General features: G+C 34.6%; 2 protein-coding genes across 4 annotated transcripts; one reads left to right on the forward strand and one right to left on the reverse strand.

Annotated features, from left to right (window-relative positions):
- The first annotated feature begins 276 nt into the window (after positions 1-276).
- On the forward strand, positions 277-16,718 carry LOC131928440 (uncharacterized). 3 transcript variants are annotated; one of them, XM_059284477.1, is made up of 4 exons: positions 277-384; positions 3,000-3,116; positions 16,027-16,119; positions 16,340-16,718. In XM_059284477.1, exons 2-4 carry the CDS (start codon positions 3,008-3,010, stop codon positions 16,570-16,572), a joined length of 435 nt encoding a protein of 144 aa, XP_059140460.1. In that variant the 5' UTR covers positions 277-384; positions 3,000-3,007; the 3' UTR covers positions 16,573-16,718. The 3 variants fall into 3 exon arrangements, with proteins under 3 accessions (XP_059140460.1, XP_059140462.1, XP_059140461.1); XM_059284479.1 differs by having other exon boundaries at positions 16,343-16,718; XM_059284478.1 differs by lacking the exon at positions 277-384 and adding an exon at positions 399-523.
- Positions 16,719-16,734: 16 nt separating this feature from the next.
- Positions 16,735-26,858, reverse strand: LOC131928439 (lysophosphatidic acid phosphatase type 6). The gene is made up of 16 exons (XM_059284476.1): positions 26,691-26,858; positions 24,164-24,402; positions 23,870-24,004; positions 23,166-23,290; positions 22,973-23,061; positions 22,681-22,851; positions 22,231-22,436; positions 21,806-21,931; positions 20,995-21,114; positions 20,766-20,836; positions 19,771-19,939; positions 19,468-19,545; positions 17,959-18,149; positions 17,699-17,870; positions 17,371-17,506; positions 16,735-17,077 (listed from the first exon to the last, which is right to left on the reverse strand). Exons 1-16 carry the CDS (start codon positions 26,719-26,721, stop codon positions 17,001-17,003), a joined length of 2,136 nt encoding a protein of 711 aa, XP_059140459.1. The 5' UTR covers positions 26,722-26,858; the 3' UTR covers positions 16,735-17,000.
- Between the last annotated feature and the right edge of the window lie 473 nt (positions 26,859-27,331).

The raw sequence follows: 27,331 nt of genomic DNA on the forward strand, positions 1-27,331 counted from the left end.
ATGTTTTACTTATGGGCCCACCAGAATTTTTTACCTATGGGCCCACCAGAATTTTTTACCTATGGGCCCACCAGAATGTTTTACCTAGGGCGATACCAGTGTGACCAACAACTGCCTACGATACCAGTGCGACCAACAGCTGCCCACGATACCAGTGTGACCAACAGCTGCCTACGATACCAGTGTGACCAACAGCGGCCTACGATACCAGTGTGACCAACAGCGGCCTACGATACCAGTGTGACCAACAGCGGCCTACGATACCAGTGTGACCAACAGCGGCCTACGATACCAGTGCGACTATCGCCCACCCAGTGGGAGAGTATTTAAAGCCGGCCCCGCCAGTGTGGTAACCCAATGCCAGAGACAGTGGCCAGCAGAAAGGTGAGTGTTAAGGCATAGCTAGGGTGGAGGAAAAGTTTCCAGAAACATGTTTAGATCTAAATCTTAAAAGCTGTTAAAGGAATTTTTCAGAAGCATCTAAGAATAATCTAACATTTTTAATTACTTCAATTAACGCTTTGTACGTTTTATTTAATATTACATTGTGTGGGCTCAAATTAACTACATTTATTTAGTGTTAAAAGCTCATAGATAATAAATTCATCGATATTTTTAAAAACTTTCACCTCCATAAAAGGTTGACATTAATTTTCATTGAACAAAGTTTAAATGTAAATAATATAATTTTTTTCTTTATATTTAATCCGCATTTTAAAAAAATTTGACAATGTTAAATCAATGTGAATCTAATGAAAGTTTAGCAATAATGACCGGTTTGTTGTGGTTCTCGCAGCGTTAGGTAAAAAAAAATGGGTTTAAAGTTAGTTTAAGGGAGTTTATTTGAAAAGTATCTTTACTTTTGGTAAGTTGTGAAAGATGAAAAACTCAACAGTAGAACAGAATTTATTTCAATTTTTGTTTTATTGTAAACATCAAGTGCCTCATTATTTCATGCTTTCGTCTTTCCTTACGAATAACGACTTTAATCGCACCCTGCACCCCTGCAATAATGTAACCATTTGCTCCCAAAATTGACTTGCTACGCCCTTGACATTTGGACAGTCACCCAGGGGTTTCTACCTCACAACTGCTGAGGGCGATCAACGTACACTAAAGGTTACCTCACGGGGGCGTTACACTAAAGGTTACCTCACGGGGGCGTCTAGGTGGTAGTATGGACAAACCCTCGCCCCAACAAATACGATCCAAGATATATAATGCCGATATTCTTTTGATTTAAATAACTCAGTTTTAGAAAGCAAGTCACGCGTCTAAAAATATACGTTAATAATAATTTGTTGAATAAACCATTATAAACTGGTGCGTAACATCGGTGTGTAAAACTAGATTTGAAAGTTTTAAAAAAGGACACTATGGAAATACTTATTTCCTCCAATGATAGAAGAAATCCACAAAGCGCTTATATACTCTCACATCCTGTCGATTTTTTTTTTTTTTTTTTTTTTTTTTTTACATTTAGCTTCTATTTATAAATATATATATATATATATACATTTAAGAATTGTTTGAATGGAAATTTATAAACTTAGAATTTTATAACCGAAGATTATTTTACTTCATATATTATTTTTTACGAAATGTTTCAAGCGCTGAGTTACAAAATCCAAGGGGAGGGGGGAGGGAACTTAAGTTAGCTTAGCTAGGGTTAGGTGGAGGTGGGGGGGGGGGGGTTGATGGTCCCAAGTCCAGAATGAGAAAGAAGGAGGGATTTGGGTTTGGGCTAGCATACCACCTAGTTTGGTTTTTGGCCAACATCAACCATGTAGCATACCACCTGGTTTGCTTTTTGGTCAACATCAACCATGTAGCATACCACCTGGTTTGCTTTTTGGTCAACATCAACCATGTAGCATACCACCTGGTTTGCTGTTTGGCCAACATCAACCATGTAGCATACCACCTGGTTTGGTTTTTGGCCAACATCAACCATGTTCAAGAAACTACTTTATTCAAAGAACCCCTATGCCTTTAATTTGCTGTTTTAGAAGGTTTTATCTCAAATTCATCGCGACGATTTTTTTAATTTGAAAAATGCCTACAGCAAAGTGCATGATGGGTGAAAGTAATGGATAAAAAAATAAATAAGTTTGCAGCCCATTCAATATGACAACACCCAATAAAAGTTTGAGTATATTTAATCACATTTATTAGTAAGACAGAAAGCGGAAACCAGATCAAGACTTTCTACTGACTTAGGTGTTTACATAGTCTCCGTTACATAGTCTCCGTTACATAGTCTCCGTTACATAGTCTCCGTTACATAGTCTCCGTTACATAGTCTCCGTTACATAGTCTCCGTTACATAGTCTCCGTTACATAGTCTCCGTTACATAGTCTCCGTTACATAGTCTCCGTTACATTGTCTCCGTTACATAGTCTCCGTTACATTGTCTCCGTTACATAGTCTCCGTTACATAGTCTCCGTTACATAGTCTCCGTTACATAGTCTCCGTTACATTGTCTCCGTTACATTGTCTCCGTTACATAGTCTCCGTTACATTGTCTCCGTTACATAGTCTCCGTTACATAGTCTCCGTTACATAGTCTCCGTTACATAGTCTCCGTTACATAGTCTCCGTTACATAGTCTCCGTTACATTGTCTCCGTTACATAGTCTCCGTTACATAGTCTCCGTTACATAGTCTCCGTTACATAGTCTCCGTTACATAGTCTCCGTTCATGATTCACATGAACTGAATTTGTGGAAAGTATAGATGACTGAGCTCGAAATTGGGAATATCTTTAATACACTGAAATAAATATACTATTAAATCCCACAATAAATACCATTGGGAATGAATGATACAATCGACTGAGGTGAGTGAAATACACAATCGACTGAGATGAGTGAATGATACAATCTGCTGAGATTGAGAGACAAAAGGCTACTTATCTTTTGTATGTATAGATTACGACGTTTTAAAAATATTTTATTTTAACTATACAGGCCTAAGCATTTTATCTTTTATATCTAGAAAACAAGATGGCTTCTAAAGACCTATATTTCTCCATCAAAATTTTGACGTCGCTTCTTCTAATAATGGCGGATCTAACATCACCCAACTTCGCCATTGAGGAAAACAGTTTCGAAGGTAGAGTTTTAAAATTAAAGTTGTAAAGTTACTGTTCACGAAATTATTACTTTAAAGGTTTTAGTTTTTAGGGTCAAAACGAACATACATTTTTCTTTCTTACACACCCATCTACACCTACACTCACTCTTATACCTAGCCATCGGTACCGGTTACACGTCAATTATATTTTTAAAATGTTATACTTGGTTGAGTAAAATATTTTATAAAATAGTTATTGGTCAAAACGCAAAATGCTTTACTACACATTGAACGATATTAATGACAAAGCAAAGAAATAACTAAATAGATAAAACTCCGACACATTTAACATAGCAGGCTACCAATACCTATTAGAAAATTAAAACAAAATTATATACATTATATATATTATTAATCAACAACATCATATTAAATGCCCACATTGATTAAGTGACTCAAATGATTCCGTTAAAACCCGGCAATTCAATGGTATTTTTATTGTGTTTTTTTTTTAACTTTCTTTTTTGGCCAAGAAAATTGTATACATTTCGTAGTGTGGGCCTACATCTTGATTAGATCTATAGATCTAAATTAAATGAAAAAGTTCATTTCTGCAAATTCTGTAATTGAAAGACGTGGGAAGCGAATCTTATTAAAAATGACGTCATTAGTATTGTGTATCATTTTGCACTTTCGATTTTTACTTTCTTGTTGTACGAAGTAACAATCGTGCCATAAATTTAAAATCTCGATGTTCTAGACCTCATTGAGTCAGAAAAAATTAGTTTTGCAGTTTTGTCAGTACGTCTGTGCGTATGTATGTCTATGTCTATGAAAACGATAACTTGAGTACCGTTACAGCTAAATCGATGCAATTTCGAATATAAGTATTATAACAAATTTGTAGTTCTGTGGAATTTTTTCTACTTTCGTTTTTTTCAAAAGCCTATAACTTGAGTATTGTTACTGATAGAGAAAGAGAGAGAGGAAATTTCACATAAGTAAAAGATCTAATTCTCTGTTTTATCTCAAATTGAGAGTAATTTCCGTTGACAGAAAGTAGTACTTTACGCTATTTCCGATATCTCAACACAAAAAAAGACGCATATGAATTTATAAAGTACTAATGTTCCGCACAATTATTTGCTGTTCCATTGACGGCCAATTATTTTTCTACAAGATTCTATTCTTTTTTTTTTAAATCTAGTATTTAAAAATTGATTAAATGTCATTTCTATATCCCGAGTTGCCATCCCCCGTAGTGTTATATAAGAATATTCGAGACAGTTTAGGGGAGATCACTCCCTCTTTATTTATCCTACAATCAATGACGCCATTTGTGTTGTGTACTTTGAGTAGTTGAAACTTTTTATTAATATTGTTTCATGATATAATTCTATTGGTTTCATGTGACGTCATTCTTTTTGCCAGTGATAGTTTTTGTTCTACTTATATGTTCTCTATCGCGTTCTTGTCACAACCAGTTTCTTCCAGGCATATCTTCGGGGGTGGGGGGTCGAATAATGTCTGCCCTTCCCCCTTCCTCCCAACATCGAACAAAAATAGAGTTTATATAGAAAATATATACTTTAACCAGTGTGTCGCCCCCCCCCCCCCGGAGAAAAAAGTCTGAAAGATACACTAGTCACAACCATAAACACTTTTCCGGTTGCATAATTAAAGATGTGTTTCTACATTCTAATATGCATATATTTTTTATTTTCCGTCTTTGAATAACATATAGTTTATAAATTTAGTACATCAAACATATTATTTTCAACAACAGTCCGTATCTTTATTTTCTCCTTATATTGCTGAAGATACTGATTTCATAGCCTCCAAAAAATGCGAAAATGTGTGTCGGATATATATATATATATATATAGGCCTATATATATATATATATATATATATATATATATATATATATATATATATATATATCAATATAAGTATAATAAGGCTATGGCTGACATATTTCTTCAATTACCTAAAAAAATTTAAGTGAGCTTCGATTTTGTTATTCGAATAAAATAGCACGGACAAATCACTTCCCAGAATCAAACTGTTGTAACTCCATTTTTCACTTTTTACTTTCTCGTTTACGAAGTATGGAGGCAGTATTGTAATCCTGCAAAAAAATTGAATCTCGACGTTTTACACCTCCCTGAATCGGAAAAACATAATTTTGCAATTTTGTCCGTATGTCTTTGTATGTGTGTATGTGTGTGTTTGTGTGTGTGTACATCTGGGAACACAATAACTTGAGTACCGTTGCAGCTAGGTTGATGAAATTTCATACATAAGTATTATACAAAAAATTTCTAGTTCTCTATCAACTTTTCAGCGATTTCCGGTAACCGGAAGTGGAACTTATTCTACTTTTGTTTTTTTAAAAGCCTATATCTTGAGCACTGTTTCACGTAGATAAACGAAATTTCAGATATAGATCTCATTTTCTGCTTTCTTTCAAATTTTGAGTGATTTTTCATGACCGGAAGTAGTACTTTACGCAATTTCCGATTTCTCGAAGAACGCATATGAATTTTTAAAGTACTAATATTCCGTACTATTATACACCTATAATTTGCCGTTCACTTTGGTGCGCAATTATTTTTTTCTACGAGATTCTATTCTATTTTTAAAAAGATAAAGTATGTAAAAACAGATTAAAAAATCATGTCTATATAATGAGTTGCCTTCCACGTAATGTAATATAAGATTATTCGAGAAAGTTTAGGGGAGATCACTCCAGCTTTTATTGTTCGAGTTATTAGTGCCATTGTGATCCTAATCCACTCAAATGTCACGGCGAAAGATGTGCCTGATGTGTTGTTAGCTAGCAATAAGCTTCTACGTGTCCAGATGTGTTTGGTTAGCTAGCAATAAGCTTCTATATGTCCAGATGTGTGTTTGGTTAGCTAGCAATAAGCTTCCACGTGTCCAGATGTGTTTGGTTAGCTAGCAATAAGCTTCCACGTGTCCAGATGTGTGTTTGGTTAGCTAGCAATAAGCATCTACGTGTCCAGATGTGTTTGGTTAGCTAGCAATAAGCTTCTACGTGTCCAGATGTGTGTTTGGTTAGCTAGCAATAAGCTTTTCTTTTGATTTCACTTGACCTAGTTCTTTGATTACTTATCAAGACGATCTTTAGAAATCATAACATTTTAAATCTAATTGTAATCGCCTACGGGTCACATTATTAGCAGCTATTCAGCTGCATCAAACTTTAACCGTGACCTATAGGAAAAAACTCTAAAAAAAAAAATACTTAAAAAAAAACTTTTTAAAAAACCACGTTTTTCTTGTGGACTAAAAAGTAGAAAATAAATTTTTCTTCCGACCATAGGGGATCTACCAATGACTGCTCGTAGATTTTGTGCTTCCTCGAGCTGTGCAGGTTCTTGTGATGACTGTTCATACATTTGATGATAAAAAACGTGGGTACGTTTTCGCTTTAATCATAAATCTGCCCGACCCAATTTTTTTTTAAGTATTTTATTTTCTCCTTTTTAGTCCGTTGCTACACATGAAAAACGTGGTTTTTAAAAAAAGTTTTTTTATATAGTTTATTTTCTACTTTAACTAATGACTTGATTAAGTATGACTTGACTAAGTGTTTTTAAATACATAAAAATTTAGAGGTTTTTGAATGCTTTTAGGTAGTTGGCCCACCGTCCATCCCTCCTTGAACAGATTAACTGTCGATTCTCCACCCACCTTAAGCATTACACTGTAAAACATTTTTAAAAAAACGTGGTAATAAAAAAAAGAATTGCACACCAAGTGAAAAGTTTCTCTTTCAAACCCGACGGTCTATGGGGCAAGTGAAGTAGAGTTCACTTGTTTCTGTGACCTCGGTATATGAAGAGATAGTGTGGTCAGCACTCTGCCCAGCCGCCTTTACTTTCCCTAACAGGAGTTAGGTACCCATCAGAGTTGGGTGGACTCAGGGACGGTCTACTGACTTGAACTCGGATTCGAACTCGAGACTAACGGGTTAGCAGTCCAGCTCTCTACCGCTAGACCACTCCGTTCACACCAAGTTAACGCCTAATAAAATGTGTATAAAAGTGCGGGATATTATTAGTACTTTATAAATTTACATGCGTTTTTTGAGAAATCATGTCCTCAATTTTAGGGTCCTAGGGGCGTAATTTAATTAAGCTAATTTAGGTCTCTAATTGCTAGTTTTTATGATTGCATCTAAAATTGTTAGGCGAAAATAGCCTGCATGCCGAATTTCAGATCTCTAGAGCAATCAGAAGTGGGCTAATTTTCGTTGTCAATTTTAACAACAAACAAACGCGAAGCTGAGTTAATAAAAACGTGTTAATAATAATATTTTTGAACATGACAAAATGAAGGTAAAGAAATTCGACTTTCAAATGACTTCCAAAAATTTGAAAAGGGAATCATAATTCATGTTTGTCTATAATGAGAGACAGTGTGTTCTAGACATTCAATTTTAAGTGGTTATTATTAGTGGTGCTATTACTTAACTTTCAAATAAATAAAGATGCAAGCAACACTAATGCAAGGGTATATTTGAATGGATTTAGTTCAATATTGATTTTAAAATCGTACAATTTTTTTTTTAAATTTCACAATTTTGACCTTTTGATGAAATGTTGACTTTGGTAGATATCCATAAAAAGTAATACAATATAAATAAGTTGGGGTAATATAGACGTTTACTAAGCTGAAACAGGCGGTTCCGCCGGCGCCCCATCATGGTGCGATTTTGCGCCCCGGGTTAGACTGTGAGCACTTTGCATTTATGTTTGCGTTTGTGTTTTCTTTGTGTTTGGGTTGGGTTTCCGTTTGTGATTGTGTTTGCGTTTGGATTTGATTTGTTTTCGTTTGCTTTTTCGTTTGTATTTTCTTTGTGTTTGTGGTTGGGTTTGTGTTTAAGTTTGTGTTTTCATTTGTGTTTGTATTTGTGTTTATTTTCGTGTTTTAGGTTTTGGTTGGTTGTGGTTAGGGTAGGCAATACCGGGTATATGCTGATTACTAAGATTACTAAACACACTGAGGCCAGTACAGGGCCTGGACAGGACGGCAAGTATATATATATATATATATATATATATATATATATATATATATATATATATATATATATATATATATATATATATATATATCTGCTATTCAAAATACTCAACAAACCTTTATTCCTTCCTAAATTTTGCAGTTGGTGTCAATACCCCCCTTCCCCCCAACTAAATATTTTTTTACATCTTTATTTACAATATTTAATTTATCATCCACTGCATTTTAACTATTTATCAAACAGCAATTTTCTAAAACATTTTCTTGACAACTAACAGTTTGACAAGTTTTTGATGAGACATACATAGTCGGGAGTCAACATGTCCATTAGGTCTGGGTAGAGCCAACAGGCCTCATCTAGTCAAGCCTAGTGGCAACCGTGGGGCGCAGAGCCAGTGGCAACCGTGGGGCGCAGAGCCAGTGGCAACCGTGGGGCGCAGAGCCAGTAGCAACCGTAGGGCACAGAGCCAGTAGCAACCGTAGGGCACAGAGCCAGTAGCAACCGTGGGGCGCAGAGCCAGTAGCAACCGTGGGGCGCAGAGCCAGTAGCAACCGTGGGGCGCAGAGCCAGTAGCAACCGTGGGGCGCAGAGCCAGTGGCAACCGTGGGGCGCAGAGCCAGTGGCAACCGTGGGGCGCAGAGCCAGTAGCAACCGTGGGGCGCAGAGCCAGTGGCAACCGTGGGGCGCAGAGCCAGTGGCAACCGTGGGGCGCAGAGCCAGTGGCAACCGTGGGGCGCAGAGCCAGTAGCAACCGTGGGGCGCAGAGCCAGTGGCAACCGTGGGGCGCAGAGCCAGTGGCAACCGTGGGGCGCAGAGCCAGTGGCAACCGTGGGGCGCAGAGCCAGTGGACTGTGTGATGCGAGCCACTAAGTGACTAATGAGTTCCTAATGCCAGTCTAATAGTTTTGTCCTTGAATAGAAACAACTTGAAAACATTCTTTGAGTGTAAAGCGTACTCCTGATTTAAGTCTGGATGATTTAACATTATGGACACGCTCGTCTTGCGGGGTCGGTTCACTAGCGAAAGACAACACACACTAAACGCTCGCTTAACGGTAAAATAATCTAATGTCGATGTAGCGATCAAGCTACTTGGCTACTAAATGTGTGCTTCGGCCAATAACAAATTAAATGCCCGTTGCATTAACATTATTTATATATAAGCTAAAAAGGCCCTATATATCTACAAATTTAAACCAAAATGGTTATAGGCCATATATATATATATATATATATATATATATATATATATATATATATATATATATATATATATATATATATATATATATATATATATATATACATATATATATATATAATATATATATATATATATATATATATATATATATATATATATATATATATATATATATATATATATATATATATATATATATATATATATATATAAAGCAAAATGGTTGTGGCAATAGCCGGTACCGCAGCCACTTTAAATTTAGCAGGCGCTCGTCTTGGGCGAATAAAAACCAGGGCAAAATGCCGGTCGGCTACAAAGTCCACAAAGAGGGGGTCAAAAATGACCTCGACAGATCAGCGCCTTATATGAACTATATGTAGAAAAACTTCGCCATGTAGGAACCCCATCATAACTCCTGAGGTCGTTCTTTTTGCATTTTTTTTCATCGCTTTTCCGTACGTTTTCTTCCGCACGATTTTCTTAACGATATTCTTCGAGAGAGAAAGAGTGAGAATGCATTTCCTAGCCATTCCCGCTCTTTCGTCCAGTTTTCTCCGAAACGGTTTGGGGAATCATCTCGAGCCTGATGCTTGTCCCTATTACTTGATCTAGCTCACATAGAGGCTGGTTCTCCCCCGTGGGGGAGAGGGGACGATCAATGTGTATCGGGGTCAGTCTTGAAGCAACCGGTTTTTGGGGAGACTCCAGCTAACTGGCTTGCCGGAATTGCAGGGACCTTTCCGTAATTTTGGACAGTGATTAACGTACACTCAAGGTTTTCATGCGGTAGTGTAGGTAAACCAGTGTCCCGATATTTATGATCCAAGCGCAGGCATTGTTTACATTTTAATAACTCGGTTTTAGAAAACAAGGTCACGCGTCTAAGAACATAGGATTGGTAAAGCTTTCATGAAACCCTTCTTATATATTTCGTCAGACTTTTTTCTATCCCCACGGCAACGCGCGGGACGGGTACGCTAGTATAATATATTTTTTGAGTTATACTATCAAGGAAGCCTCTGTTGTTTTAATTACCTTGCACGTATTAAAATTTTCTAGTAGCGTTCTTTTAAAAATAAACAGTAAAAAGGACGATAGCCCACAAAAAATCGAAAGACCCATCAAGACACCGAAATCCGGCAACACTGAAAAAAGACAGCAACCAGTCCAATCATCAACGCTGAACAAATCCAAGATATCGAGAACAAAGGAAGCAAAGAGCATTAAGACATAAGATGCGGGTTCTGAGGGATATATTTGAAGAGCAGATAAAAGATGAAATTGAGCATCCGAAATTTACAAAACGCTTGCACTGCAAAGGCAAAATTAAAAGCGGGCGAGCAATCAGTCATCATGCAAGGAATCACACGGGGGAACTTGCGAAGAGGCGTAGCTGGGGGGGGGGGCATGGGGGGGGGCCGCCCCGGGCACCGACCCTAGGGGGGGGGGCGCCAAAAGGGGTGAAAAAAATTTAAAGCTGATTTTATGGTGCAGTTTTGAATTATAAACAGTCTAATTTAATAAATGTAATGTCTACACGCTTTTACATACTGATTTATCTGTTTTCTACCTTGATTATTAACTGTAAAACTTACTCTTAAGAAACAGTGACCGGCAAAACCGCTTTCCAGCTTTACCTAGATTGGGGGGGGGGGGGCGCTTTTTCGAGACTAAATCGGAAAATTTATACTTGATTGGTGAGTCGATAAACGTTACCACTTATACAAGAAACCAATTGTATCAAAACGTAGGCCTATCGTACGATTGTTTAACCGTAAAATACGCTATTGACTTTTATCAAGATGGTGCAAGGGGGGGGGGGCGCTTTTAGGCTAAATAAAGTCGCAAAATTACACTGGATTTTAAGTAAACAACCTTTAAAAATAACCATTTTAAAAAAAACCCGCTCTACAAATTTTCTCCAAGATGGTTGGGAGGTGTGTGTATGTGTATGTGTGAGGGGTGGGAGAGTTTTTTTCGCGAACAAAAATCGCATGTACTTGTACTGGATTGGTGAGTATATAACTCTTTTAACACTTAGAAAAGAAACCAATTGTATTAACGCGTCATGTACAATTTCCCCCATCTCTATTTCAAACGATTTCCTTTATGACTTTTTGTCTTCTTTTCTTCCTCTTTCCCTGTGGACTTTACACCAGTTCCTGCTTAATGATGTTATTTACTGATATTGTGCCCTAACCACCACTTTTTTCATGCTCTTATTTCAATCTTCACTGTCTGTAATCTAGCTCCGAGCTATACAGTAAAAGAGACTTCACATTTAGCTATAAATCTTGATTGAATTGTTTTGACAATGCATTTGAGTTCCACATGTCTTAGAGTGATAAATCGCGTTTTACTGCTGCTGATTCTAATCAGAACGTCATGGGCGGCGCCACTATCATTAAACTGGTTGTTACTACTTCTTCAATTACTACAATTAGTTCTGCATTTGTTGTTGACTGTGCACGAGAAAGTAGTGCACCTCTGAGAAATCCAAGACGTCGAGCTGTTCACATCCGTTGGATTCCAGTTTGTTTCCTCTTGCTTGTTTAGTTATACCATCAAACAGTCGACGAAATACCCATGTCGTATTCCAATGGGAACAATAAATGTTTTGGATAAGTTGCTTTTGTATGTCACGTGTGTATCCTTATTCTAACAAACTTATAATCCAACTATGTACCATATCGCAACAGAGATCGTTCCAAAAATAAAACATAAAAGGCTGGTCTAAACAAATTAGCGCTTGCTACAAACCTCCCTCCAACTCAGATCAGGCATTTATATTTTTTACTGACATTACTAATCTTTAGTAAAAGGAAAACACATCTTAATGGGAATTTAATTGTCGTTAAGTTTTAAGGAACGAAAAATCATACACTTTAATTATTAAATCTTGTCCGGACTGTTACACACACGCTTCCACTAACGCTTCCACACACACACATACACGCTTACGCACACACACGCTTATACACACACACGATTACACACACACACATATATATGTTACGGTCAAAGCCCGAAGTGCGGCCAAACCCCGGATTGGCCGGCCAATGCGCGGATTGGCCGGCTCTCTTGGCCAAAGCCCGAAGAACTTAGAACTAAGATCGTATTTTGGCCGGCCAATCCACGCTTTAGCCGCACTTCGGGCTTTGACCGTAACATATATATATATATATATATCTCAAAAGCCTATAACTTGAGTACTATTTCAGATAGATAAATGAAATTTCACATGTAAGTAAAAGATCTGATTCTCTACCTTCTGTCAAATTTTGAGTAATTTCTGTTGACCGGAAGTACTAATTTACACTATTTCCGATTTTTCAAAAAACGCATGTAAATTTATAAAGTACTAATAATATTGCGCATTATTATACACATCTTTATTCGGCGTTCGCTTGATGCGCAATTCTTTTTTTATGAGATTCTATTCTATTTTTAAAAGTTTAAGTATTTAAAATGGATTAAAAATCATAACTATATCCCCAGTTACCATCCCCTGTTATTTTATATAAGAATATTCGAGAAAGTTTAGGGGAGATCACTACCGGTTTATTTAACATAGTGATAGTTATGGGTTAGATCACTGTATTGATCACACACCTTTTTTACTAGTAATTGCAAAAACAATATTCACCGAGTTTTAGGTTTAAAAAGCTAATTTTCTGGCGGCATGGTACTTTGGTACATCATTACGCGTTTTTCTACATGTACTTAACAGATCAGTTCGGGGTGGGTTGGGGGGGGGGTGGGTGGGTGGGGGGGGGGGGGGTTCAACTTCATTCACCACTGTCCGTTCACTTGAGGTCAATTATCCAACCCAGTGTATACCTAGGTGTGACATTAATGTCGCTCTATACAATTGTGGTGGTGAGGTGTTTGGGGGGGGGGGGGGGGGGGGAGATAACCAACTCAGAGTGAACATAGCGTCAGTTTTTAGATGCCTCTTCTAAACATACATATATATTACACAAATATATATTACAGAAATAGATTTAAATAAGTAGCAGTGGTATTATGACAATATTTTTTTTACAGAGGGGTCCATGGGGGAGGGGGTTGTAACTGTTTCATATAATTTGTAATCGTAATGACTATCGCCCAAACTGTAAGAATACTACTACTTCATCGTGATGACGTTGTTGACCTTGTCAAAATTTCCCCACCACTACGCAGTTTGCTCATAAGTAAATTTAAATAGAGTTGCCACATCAGTTGTATTTGTTTCTGTATTGTAATTTTTTAAAAATTAATCACACGATTCAAACTGTATTTATAAAGTAATTATGTGTGAAGTTTTATGTATAGCATTTTCTAATTCAATTATTCGTAAGCAAATACATTATACAGTTGCCTTAAACTTAACACCCCTCTTGCCAAGTGGTACTACCGTAGAGGTTTTTTAAACATTGCAATGCATCGTAATGGTTATTTTTAGAATGGCAAACTGATGCAGATGTTAATACGTGTTGTAAACGTAGACACTACTAGACTAGTACAACAATGCTTAATTGCTGCATGAAAAGAAATCTTGTGATTTACATAGATGTGCCGACCAAAAATATTTTTTAAACAAATAACATTGTTTAAAACTTTGAGTTTAAAAAGTTTCCAAAAAGGCGCCACTTTGCTGAAAATGGCCTGAGGGGGAGCGACCGTTCCCCCTGCTCCCCCCTGCGTACGCTACTGATATATATATATATATATATATATATATATATATATATATATATATATATATAAACAAACACGATTGCACTAATATACGATCTATTGATACGAGCCATCGAAGCGATAATTTGCTTTGAAATTCGAGGAACCGGATTTCAATTTGTGAAAATAAACACCACGAAAACAACGCAACTGGTAGTGCATCGCAGCTACCTGATATCACTTGCCTACCTCTGACGTGAGTTAGGTACCCATGAGAGTTGGGTGGACTCGGGACGTCCTTTTTTTTTATTTTATTTCTGTTTGCAATTACAAAAAGCTTGTGATTTGAGCATTTAAACTATTTAAAAAATCATTTGATTTGTAAAAACATACGTCGATAGGAAAATAAAACGTATTGTTTGTAGAAGACCATTTGGGGGAGCCCTAGAAATGACCTTTCACCCCCCCCCCCCAATCCGTCTGTTCTATCCCCGTTTTGTGTAATCATTCAGTAGCTGTCCGGCTTAATGTTTCCCCTCTACTGCTACTATTAAAGTAAATGTGCTGGAGTTCTGAGCAGCCTCTTAAGTAAATCTAGAATAATCACATTCTAAATCGTAATGGCTCAATAAATCCTCCCGCCATTTAGAACAGACAACTTAGACACATGTCCAGTCGAGCTTCGGTCAGCGGTTAGTGGCGAAACTTGACACTTTATAGAGAAACATTTCCAGTACAAATCAACATTTGTCGTGTTAAATACGAACATCGGTGGTGCTGCGTACATTCAAATAGCCTCGGATGTCTGAACGCGTCGGTCAAGTACGTATTAAGTTGACGATTAATATCAATTAGAAGGGAAAACAGGCACGCGCTATTTGTTGGCTGAAAAATTTACACATTTTAAGCGTGATCCGTAACATTTATTCTCAATTTGAAAGAGGTGGTTTGACTTTGAGGTGGGTGGTAGGAGGCGCTAGGTCAAACACTTGGCTGCCTCCACTCTACGCTTGTGCTGGACTACGTGGGCTCGCCATCTTCACGTCGGTTGATTTCTGAACGACAGGGGCAAAATTTCAGCTAAAGAATTACTTAGCAGAAGTTACCGGCCCACGATATCGTGTCCCAGGACACTTTCTGTTTACATTGACTCCGCCCGCTGGATGGCGCTTTTGACGCGGCGGTCGAGTAGAGAAATTGTTCGATTTTAGTTCCTGATAATCTACAGAACAATAACGGCTGGTGGCGAGGAAAAGTTGTGATCAATAACTCAAGTGATCAAGGTTCAAATACTGGTCTTGCCAAGATTAGGCTAGTATCATCGTCTTTCACAAAATATCTGAGTTCAGCCCCGACTGGTGACCCATTTTTTTCTAAAAGCCAAGTGACCCCCATACAATAAAAAAAGAATGGTTTAGTCTAAAAGTCTAAAAAGGCCGCAGCACTTAAATAACTTACGCATTTATGTGATTTCAACCCTATAGCCAATTTATCTCTATGATGTCAACCCTATAGCCCACGTATCTCTGTGAAGGCAATCATATAGCCCATGTATTTTTCAATTGCAACCATATAACCCATCTATTTCTGCAATCCTAATATATAAAAGCCCATGTGCGCACTTCTCTCTCTGTCCGCAAAATATTTTCACAGGTTATGGGCGAGGCCGGCGATACCCATTAGGCGAACTAGGCGATCACCTAGGGCGTTGTCCATAGGGGGGCTCACAAATGTGAAATCTTAATTATTAAGAAGTACCTAATAATTTATAACTTTGATTAGATTACATTAACTATATATAAAGGTGTAGCGATCTATTAGGTGCCCAGGACGAACTCTCAATTTTGAGCCCCATCTTCAAATTAGACCTATATATAACCCCATAGACCATGTATATCTGTGATGTCAACCCTATAGCCTATGTATCCATGATGGCAACCCTATAGCCCGTATGTCTGTGATGATTACTTTACATTTATATTCTTCTACACAGTTATAAATCTGAATAGTTCTGTGATATATTACAGATCCAATGGCCAATGCTTTAGTTAGCAGTGAAATGGAGACTGGGAATATGCCAGGTTTTATAAAGCTCCTGGACTACATTGCTGATTACAAAGGTTTGTTGGCTAACCTCATCTCCTTACACATAGCCACATTTACCCTCAATTATATACATTTTAAGTTATAGATTTACAAACTATTAGTTTACCAGAATATTTATACATAAAACTTTAAAAAAAGTAAAATGGGTAATTTTTCAGGTTATAAATTAAAGAAAATATTTCTAAGCTAATTTTTGTAGAAAAAATGGTCAATGCTTTGTTTTTCTACACCCAGCAGAAAGAGAGAAGATGGAACCAGGCAGTATTTTGCTAGCCAAGATGGGTTTGCTACCATCACACAACCATCTGCTGGTGTCCTCCAACCAGAGGGGAGATGGAGTGTCACCCAGCCTAACTGGCAATCACAACACAGCCTTAGATACAGCTAAGAGAAGCTTTTTCCAAAGTGTAGCAGCACTGCCACCACTCAATGAGATGTGTAAAATAATGAATGTCAGGTGTGGCTAGATCACTGGCACACTTTCTCTGGCTAATTCAGGACGATTAAAACTTGCAAAAATTCAAAGAAATCTAAAGATGAAAAATGAAATTTTCAATTGTTTGATCCATTGTAATTTTGTTCTTTTAAGCAAATACAACTTTGAAAAAAAAAAAAACTAAACAAGAAAATATATCACTTTTCCATTTTATTAAAAATTCATCCTCTAACATACATATAGACAATATAATTAAAAAATAGATTTTGTAAGTAATAATTGTTACCTTTATAAAAATAAAATATTCTGAAACATCACACCGAACTTCTCGGCTATTATAAGGTTTTTAAAAATGAAAGCCACTTTTCTTGAAGGAAAGATACCAATGCCATCCAGGCAATTAGATGGGTACTCAGATGTCAACAAAAGAACATGATGTCTGTTAGACCAAGTTGAGATTTACATGCCTGCTGGTGTCTCACTCTCTTCTTTAACTTCTGGAGTGTAAGTTTCTTTCTCTTCATGTTGCAATATTTCTGATTAAAAAATACACAATTTTCTATTCTAGTACTATGTAAAACAGATAATATATAACTGAAATTCAATGCATATATTAACATTTCAAAATAAATAAATTTGACTTGAAATTATTGCAAAGTGTTTGTAAAAAATACTTATTTGACAGTTTGTCTCTTCTTTTGCTTTGAAAGTTTATATTTTTTTCTTATTTAATTAAAAGTTTCTGCTCATTATAAAAGAAAATTTTTCTTGAAACAATTATAGTTAATAAACAAGTCTGTTAATATTCTAAGAAAATAAAACATCTAACCTTTAGCTATTTTCTCCAATATTTGAGATGAGCATAATTTTTTAAATTCATCTTGTCTAATAAGGTAGCGACATAGAGCCTTTTTAAAGTCTCTCCAGCTGACATAATCTTGGTCCTCACCTCCAATTTGGCATACCTAAAAAGTTAAGCTTTACATAATACACATTGTTTGCATGTGAGGGTGTACAAGATTACTTCATGAATATTTCATCCTATGTTCAAATGGCTACAATTTCTACATGAAAACCAAGATGCTATGTAAAGCATGATTTAATGATAATAAAATAGGTACTAAATAAAAATACAATGTTCAAATAGATTGACTTACCTTTCCAAGATAAAGCACTCTTACATACCACTCATTACAATTTGTGGCCTTATACAGTTCAAATCTAAGATCTGCAGCAAAGGGAGGCCATTTGTCATCCCAAATGTTTAAAATCTCCAACATAGCAGTCATAGTCGAGTCATGGGAAGAATATAGGATGAGTTTACTGCATCTATTTGACAAGAAACGAAATTTAAAAAAAAAGGTTAAGGAATGACTGTACCTGACATGATAGAACTCTTTGAAACTAATATTCTTACTTGTCTCCCTTGATACGTTTCTCCAACTGGTCAACTATTTCAGTAAATAAGGGACCTCCAGACAATCGAGTGATAAAACATCTCTCTTTCTCATGTTGTCCTGTCATGGCATAATGCATCAGTTTGATTGCATTTCTGTTGATAATACTATCAAATCTTTCAATTCCTGGTGGATACATCCAGCCATGTGCCTAGAAAATACACAAGGATTAGATCAATCAAAAAAGGATGAAGAAACATCCACTGCAACCATTAGACATTTGTCTTTTTAAAAACAATGATTTTTTAAAAACTATTATTAATGGATGGTTGTACTCAACACCAAAACAAATTATTGAAAATCCTTTTGGTTATTATAGAAACCTCAACATTTTTTAAAAAAAACCAGACTTTTGTGTATTTTCAAAACTAACGCTTTTAAAATTGTTAAATTACAAACATAATTAACATAAATATTATTTGTCTTATTTTAAAATTTTAGTCAACAAAATTTTTTAAAAGGACAAATAGTTTTGATTCTGAGAGGTCACCCTCTTCAAATTTGCATGAAAAACTAGAGGGTGAGGGTAATATTGTACAATTTTTTATTCACTTTTGTACATGAATTATTGTACACAGCAAACAATGTGAAAATATATTTTCTCAAGTCAAACTGCCAATATCTCAAAGCCATTTTCTCCATTAAAATGCTATTAACCCATTCCAGCCGTCAAAATGCCATCCTAGTTATTCTTGATAAGTGTTTTTAAAAAAAATAAAAGTGCATTTATTATACGACCATTATTGTTCAATAAAGGATAATAAAAATATATCAACTGCTTTTCTCTATGGTGGTACTGGCTTTTTTCGGCACTTTTCTCACTTTTCTGCGCAGGCCATTATAAATAAACCTGTCCAAGACATTTTCCCCCGTCCCTTTTAGAATGTTTAGAAAATTAGTTAGGTAAGTGTCATTAAATAGCTCTGATGCACAGTTAGTTGCAACTTTTTCTGGACATTTCCAATAACTGTTAAGCCTGCTAATCCTGTTAGTTGTATCTCAAAGCAAATTTTAGCGCTATCAAAATGTCAAAACTCTTAAGTGTCAGGACACTTGTAGTAACACTGTATTTAAACAATAATTTGCATTATAAGAAACACTATTCACAATTTGCAACTGATGAAATGACAAAAAACACCAAACATGTTTAGTTAAGGTATTTTAAATACTGTTATCAGTTGGAATATAATATATTATAGTAAAAATAGTTTCAAAGGGGATATACAGGAATTTAAAAATAAATTGCAAACCAAGTTTAAAAACAATAAGTGTTGATAACATGGCATCTTATTAATTTTATTGTTATTTTCACCATAAGGTTAATCACTTTCACCATCATCGGTAAGCTTATGAATGTATCAAACCTATATGATGACATAGTTTAAATCTCTGCAAATGAATGAGAATTAATAATTTAAACATATGGTAGTGGTCTATGGTACTTGGTGTAAAGAAAAAACAAAGCTTACTTTTCTACTTATGACATCATCTCTAGCAAGCACAAAGTTCAGCTTATGCTCCCATGGATCCTTAAGCTTTGGAGTTTCCTATAAAAACAGTTTTTAAATGAACATCCACTCAATTTACAAAACAAAAATAAATAAACTGCATATTAGTAGTATGTCAAAAGTCTCTAAGTTTTATTTTGATATCAGCCCAAAATAATGTAGCCTTTTTATTAAATACCTTTGCATAGATTTGAAGCCTGTGGGCATTAGTCAGTATATGGCTTTCATTAATTAAAAACAAGACACCAATGTAATTTTACACACCTCAAGATAGACCAAAGGATTGACGTAAATTTCATCCATTAATATTTTCCCAAAACAGTCTTCTTCAGCAGTGATAGGTTTTGAATACCATTCAAAAAAAGACATTTGCTTCTTGATTGTCTCCTTTTTACATGAACAATATTTTTCATTTTTCTTGAGAAAGGCACATCTTTAAAATTAGAAGTGATTCTAATGACACTCACTTGAAGTAAAAAGATTTAAAAAATTGAAAAACACTACATTTTAAACTTCTTTTGGCTGTTTACAAAAATTATGTACAATATGCATTGTGGTGTCAGTCTGTCGCTCATCATTAAACATTTTAAAACTTAATTGGCATAAAAAAGAATAAGTGAGAGCAGAATGTCTGTAGTGTCTTCTTCTTCTGCATTCTTAATTTAGTTTATGGTGGAGGATTTAAACAACAAGTCCAACTTTGTGTATGAACTGGACTGTGATCTCCAGATCCGCAGGTGCCCCATCTAGTTTTTCCTTGAGTGGGGTGCATAGGGGCAAGTGTTTGGATTGTGCCTGGCTATATAAGGAACAGTCCTGAAGGACGTGCTCTTTATTCTCCGGAGCCATGCCACATGGGCAAGTTTTGCCATACACAACTTTTAGTTTTTTATGCATGTGCTGTTTTTGTCTGTTGTGGCCTGTTCAGAGTCTGAAGTGTGAGTAGCATTTGAAATTAACAGTTGACACTGTTGTTGGACCATACTCAGACAGCAAATTATAGTTATTAAACAATACTTTGGGCCAGTATCTTATATATTATATTATACTGAATTTAAAAAGTGTCACTATCTTAACATCCGAGTTGACGCAACATTTATTATAGTTAACATTTTGTTGACAGAGGTTTAAATACTTATCAAATATTTTTGTTTTTATTCATGCATACTTAAAGGTTATCAATACAACTACCACAAATAGAGGCATAGAATGAGTTAAGCAGATCACTAGTCTTAAAAAATTAGGTAAACAAAACATACTTATTTTTTCTTTCTTTCTTGCCACAAGAACCACACTTAGGCTTTTCTTTTTTTTCCTCTTTGCATGGCACCTGTAAAGAGATTAAAAAAAAATATACTGCATTGAGTTTGAGTCTTTTATAATTTTTTTTTTAATAAGCTTTATACCATTAATAATGATCTCAATTTTGATAATTAAGCATTAATTTAAAAAAAAAATTCTCCTCGATATTATGAGTATAAACAGTACCTCAAAATCTTTCCAAAGAATAGGAGTTTGCTTTGAAAGGTTGGCAATAGGATTTACTCTGGTATAAATCTCCTTGATCAGATGTTGATTGTAGAAAAAAGGATTCTTGGGGTCAAAATACTAAAGAGAAAACAATGTACAATGTAGACCAGTTGGAAGCATGCAAAAATATTTTTTTAAAAGTGTGGACCACCTCCCCCTAATACGGATTAGCTTATTAATAAATAACCAACACTTGTCTGCAAGTTAAAAAATACAATTTTCAAATTATAATTATCACTGTTATTTGCAATTCTCTTGTAAATGTTAAGAATGAATAAGATCTAATAAGTGTTGGTATCACAGAACATTTTAAATAAACATTCTCACACCTTAAGAAGTTTAAGAGTAAAATCTCAGCTCATGCTGCTATTAGAACATTTTATTTTTTTACTTTAAGAAAGCCAGTTAATTAGATATCATATGTTTAAGTTGTTGACTCAAAATATTACTGCTAAAACTCAGTCAAATGGGACAGAATAACTTTGGTCATGACCTGAAAAGCATGAATTAATTAGATTCATAACCAAGGGGCACAAGAGATAAGAAAAATGGCTTCAAGAAAGTAGCAAAATCATTCTAAGGTCATCTTACACTTTATTATCAAATTATTAAAACTGTATGCTTTAAAAAAAAGAAAAAAAAACAGCAAACTGTTAGGAAACATGTATAAAGTTTTATACTTATGGTGCAAAACACAACAATTACTAAAATGTAATTACATTGAAAATTTTACTTAAAGTTTTAAAAAATAAAATAATTTTGAGCTCACAAAATGGAACTTGTATCCAGAATAGAACTCATTCTCCAGCTTCTCAACTTCAAGCCTCTTTAAATAAAAAAGCATTTTCAAATCCTCTTCAGAGATATTTTCTCGTAATACTGGATGACGCATTATCTAATTTTAGTTAAGATAATTGGTTTCTAAATGTTATGTAATATTCTAAAAAGTTTTAAATGAGAAATTGGTATGGTAAAATAAGTTAGCCATGCTACTTTGTAATAAAAAAAAAAAAAGATTAATAATACTAACAGCATGTTTAAAAAAAAACTGATTTTTTTAGCAACTAGTTAAAGCAAATAAAAATATCTTTTCAAACATAAGTAAGAAGTTAAGGAAGCAAGGCATGTTTATTTGATTACTAAACTAATGGTAAAAACATTGTTTATATTTTTTCCAAATACAATTAAGGATACAACCCTAGACCAAAATCTGTGAATATCTTCAGCAGCTTTATTTCTATCTTGTAAAAGAGGATAGGTCTTAGGCTCATTGAATGGTGACGGTTTGTTATATTTTAAATGTGTTTCTGGTATAAAACTTATATTTTCATGTGAGACTTGATTTGATAAAAGCCTCTGGGCTGTCTTTAAAGTTTCCATTTTGACTTCAATCCCTCTATCTTATTGCAAAAATAAAACAAAGAAACATATTCATCATGCAATAATAGGACAATAATCTTCAATGAGGGGTAACATCAATGACAACTATTAATGAATGATTAATTTATTATTACAATAAATAAAAGCTATTATATTAAAAATTCTTAATATCCGTTTCCTATTCAAACATTTATATGCTGAGCTAAAAGATGAATCTTTATCTAAAGTAATAGTATAAGTAGAAAGCTATTAAAATAGACCCACCAATTTCTGCTTCCACTTTCAACCTGTCATCTTTCATTTGTTCTATAAAGTCTGAATGGAGCATTGCAGAATGATTGACTTTTTTCAAAACTTCACAAACATTGGTATCAGGTACCAAAATATTATAATTTTCGTCCGCTATATGTATGTCAATTGGATTTCTATTTTCAGCTGTAGGAAGATAAAATTGCCTATGATTATTATATGTGGTGTAGGTACTATATGAAAGTAAATGTCATATGTCAAAACAATAATATACCTTGCTGATTCTAAATACAACAAAAAACAGTACCAAAAGAAGCGAGCTGCTCTTTCCCAAAGAAACCAGCAAGAACACATCTGGCAGATTCTACTGTTCTCATAATATTGCTTGATAAAACGCTAATAAGAATGAAAGGAAACATTTCTTATGACATTATGATAAGTGTTTAAACAGTAAAATGTGTACATAAAAGCCTATAGTTTTTGTTTCTTCTGTTACTTACCTAACATGACATGGATTATATGTGCATAAGCCAAGTCTATTTCTATAACAATTTCTAAGATTTATCCCAAGAATGTACATCTGTTCTTTACCATAACTTGTTAGTGAACCATAGCAAGCTCCACCCTGTTGAATATGTTAAAGGAATTTGGTCTCAAGGCAAATGTTGTCAAAAAACTCACCATTCTAAATAAAGCCATTTTAAAAAAAATAATGATCTTGCAATGCCTATGTGACTTATTTTACTAATTGAAAGTAAGAGGACAAGCACTAATCAATAATCTGCTTCATTAAGAATAAAATATCTTTTTGTATATGGGCTAAAATGATTTTTAAAAAAAATTCTTTATTAACTACATCACACATGATTTATGAAACTATTAAAAATGCAAGTCACCATCTTGTTTAAAAAGTTATATAATCTGTTAGCCCTTCTTTAATTTAATTCATATAATTATATTTAAGCAGACAACAAATTAATCTTAGTGGAACAAATTATTTCTAACTGAATACTCCAACAAACATGAAATAAGTGACTGATGTAAATAAAAAAATAATAAAATTTAAAATAAAAAATTTCTGTAATAAGACTTATTAAATGATCTGTTATTTATTTGACACATTTTCATTGCCTTATAACAAGCGATTAACAGTTATATAAAATTATAGGTCAGTATGAAAATTTAAGTATTGTAAATTATTTACCCTGAGCTTTTTTTTCATAAGCCTTTGTTCATACTCAGACCAAGGAACTGGTTTACTATTATTGCTGCCTACTTTTTGAAAGGGAAAAATTGTTGATTGATGTTCTCTAGAAACAAAGTTTGGGTCAAAGGCAGCCTGAAATGTAAACAAAACAAAAATCTTTCAAACTAACTTGAATAACATCTATTAAAAAATATATATAGGCCTAATATAATTTAATGACATTAAATATGTTGTATGTATTAAGGTTCTCATAAAGTAAAGTTCATAACATAAAGGTTACAATCAATTTACCTCCTCAAATTTTGTAAGTGTATGAAGAGGTGTTCGAGCCCCATGGCGAAACATAACTTGAACTTGTTTTAATTCTAAGACCAAAGGTCCAGGTGGAGCACATGCTTTAGGCACTTTAGCTGTTCCATGTAAACCTATTTTATCAGGTGGACACATACGTCCTTCATAGTCTGCTTCTTGAGCCAGTACATATTTATGTTTTTTGTTATAAAAGTAAGCTAAAGATCCTCCACCAAGGGCTGGGAAGAGAATAAAAATAGATATAGATCAAGATACCAATCAATAAAAAAAACCCTGAGATTTCTCATTAGGTCTATAGATCTAATATTCATTAGATAAATCAAACCTGGAGTGTAGGAACTATGCTAATTCATTTTGGTGTGCCATAGCCTTATAATTATATTAGCCTATAGGCTAATTATATTTTGATTAAGGCTAAACATAAATAATCATAATAATGGCCAGTGTCATTGGGTGGGGGGGGGGGGGGAGGAAAAAAGGAGGTGTTAATAAAAATTTCCTTTTCTAAATAAGTGTCTCTTAGACTTTTTGATTTTGGAGATACCTAACTCCACCAGCTTCATTGCGCATTCATCAAACCCTTCCTAATTAGGAAAAACAACATTATTTTTTTCTAACTCAAAACTTGTGGGCCCCTATATATTTTACTGGTTTGCAAAATCTACTGTGCATCAACATCATCATGTTCAAAAAACAAAACAATTGAAATATACTTTTCACACAAAAAATAAAAACATATTAATAGATATTTCCTGCAAATTAGTGTGACTTCTGCTATTGCCTTTTAGAAACCAGTTCAGACATGCGCAGCTTCAACTTTAACTCAGCGAACATTGTGTTCTTGTATTTTCAATCTTAAGGAAGTGTTCTCTTGGTTTTCCAAGTGCTAGATTAATAATTGATCAACTTGGCATTTAAAATCATAAAATTAGGACACTGACTCCCATCAAGTTCTGTTGTACATATTTGTCCGACCACTTTCTTTTTCTGCTTGACATAGTTAGTATGAAGGGATTAAAATTAAAGATATTAATGTTCAGTTTATTATTAGGCCTAAATATTAGAATCTAGATCTAAATAAGAAGAGTGTAGAAATTAATTAAAATTGGTAGCCTATATTTATGTTTTTGGTAAAGGTCCATTCTTATATTAATAAATTATCCTTTTGCAATTATCAACCAAAAACTCCAGTAAAGTATTAAACACTAGATCTAGGTATCCATTTTTTGTGTGAAAATATTAAATGTGTAGATCTAGGCCTATAGGCCTATTTATTATATTTTCCGATTGGGCCTAATAATACTAAAATAGACAGGGGCCTACTTTTTAATAGTCAACCAACAGATCCAGATAGGCCTAGAAAGATGTAGGGCCTAGGCCTACATGTTAATTTGTTATTTAAATAATAAATTCATTAATTATTATATTTAATTGCTAAGTTTTGAGAGGTGACGTCCATTTTATTGGGGGGGGGGGGGGGGATTTGACGAGTGTGGACGAGGAGGGGGTGGGTCTAACATTCAAATTTTTTACCCCCTGAAGCTAGTATAATTTTATATTTAAGTATATAACTCTAGACTCCTGAGTCTAGATCAGTGGTTCCCAAACTTTTTCGAGTGGCGACCCCCTTTAATAAACAGTAAGTGACCAGCGACCCCCATAGAATTAAAAAGCCAAAATTAGTATGGAAATTAACAAGCACTAAAATAAGATTTTCTAGTAGACTTTCAATATGAACTACCCTTGATTTCTGTTTTAATACCATGAGTAAAATTGCATGCTATTTACTAAACATTCGCGGTTAAGTTTTTGTTAACGCCAACCTATGTCATTATCAACATTCAATTTATTTCTTAATTTTGTTTTTAATCTGAGAATAGTGTTGAAAATATATTCTCGAAAAGTCAATCGATTTTACGTTTGGGTATGAATGGCGAAATTGTGTGTGCAGTTTTTCATCTTACGCGAAATCATTCTGCAAATCAAAGAATTCATCTTGTAATTCACCGGGAATGCTGGCAACATCAAAGGAAGAAGAGAATGGGTAATGCGTAAATGCAGATTCTTCTTTTTTTCAGCTCAGATAAATAGCGCTGCAGTTCGTTATCAAGAGATTCAAGATGCCCAGAAATTGCTTCTTTCAAAATTTTAATTATCTCACAATCAGATGCATCTACCACACTGCAGAGTTTCTCAAATTTAAAATATTTCCAATATTTGACTGGCTGTCAAACGAAATGTTGTGAATCGTGTTTTTGAATTGAAATCAAATTGCTCTTGGAAGTGCAAAGGAAACAAGACCTTTTGGACAGAGTGGTTGGAGAGAGTATCATACCTAACAGATATATTCGAACATCAACATACATAAGCTTAACCGCGCCTTAACCTGAAGCTTCTGGGAAAATAAACTAATCACTTTCCATGATAATCTCGGGGCATTTTTATCAAAGCTGCAAAATCGGTGAAGAAATTATATTTTTATTAAACAAACGAAAATTCGCCATACCCATTAGCCCATGTTTAAAATTCGGTTTCATTTTAAGCTTCTTTTAAAATAAATATGATGTAGATTCTAGATCTAGAGATTCTAGACTTTAGATCTACATATTCGATCAGATCTAGACTAGATATCTAGATCAAACAAATCGATCAGACTAGTCAGTTACACCTTCACTTGCCAGATAAAAGTAGTGAAAAGTTGCAACACATGAATTACAGATTTAAAATAAAAAAATAAAAACAGGAGCCAAATCATAACTACTTTGGATAATTTGTTTTTTCAAATCTATACTAAATCTAAATTCGGCAAACATAAGGCAGCAACTGTATTAAATAATAATGGACGACTTCGAAACTATTAATTGTTTCCAGTTCAAAGATGGGCATACAAACATAACATTTTGTCACCTCGGGGGTCGTCCTTAAATGACGTCACATTCGTAGGGGTGAGGGGGGGGGGGGGTTCCATACTTTTGTTACGGTGTGTGATGGATAATTTGGATTGTAGGAAAAAAGTCACTGGGAAAATTGAACTCATGAAAAAAAAAAGTCACAAATATATATTTGCACATAAATTTGTTAATACTTTTATGTTTTAAATATTCAGAAAATGCAAATCAACTTAGATTAATTTAATATAATGAAATG

Source organism: Physella acuta, unplaced genomic scaffold (genome assembly GCF_028476545.2).
Source record: "Physella acuta isolate Inbredline_101_S28 unplaced genomic scaffold, ASM2847654v3 ptg001503l, whole genome shotgun sequence".
Lineage (NCBI taxonomy): Eukaryota > Metazoa > Mollusca > Gastropoda > Physidae > Physella > Physella acuta.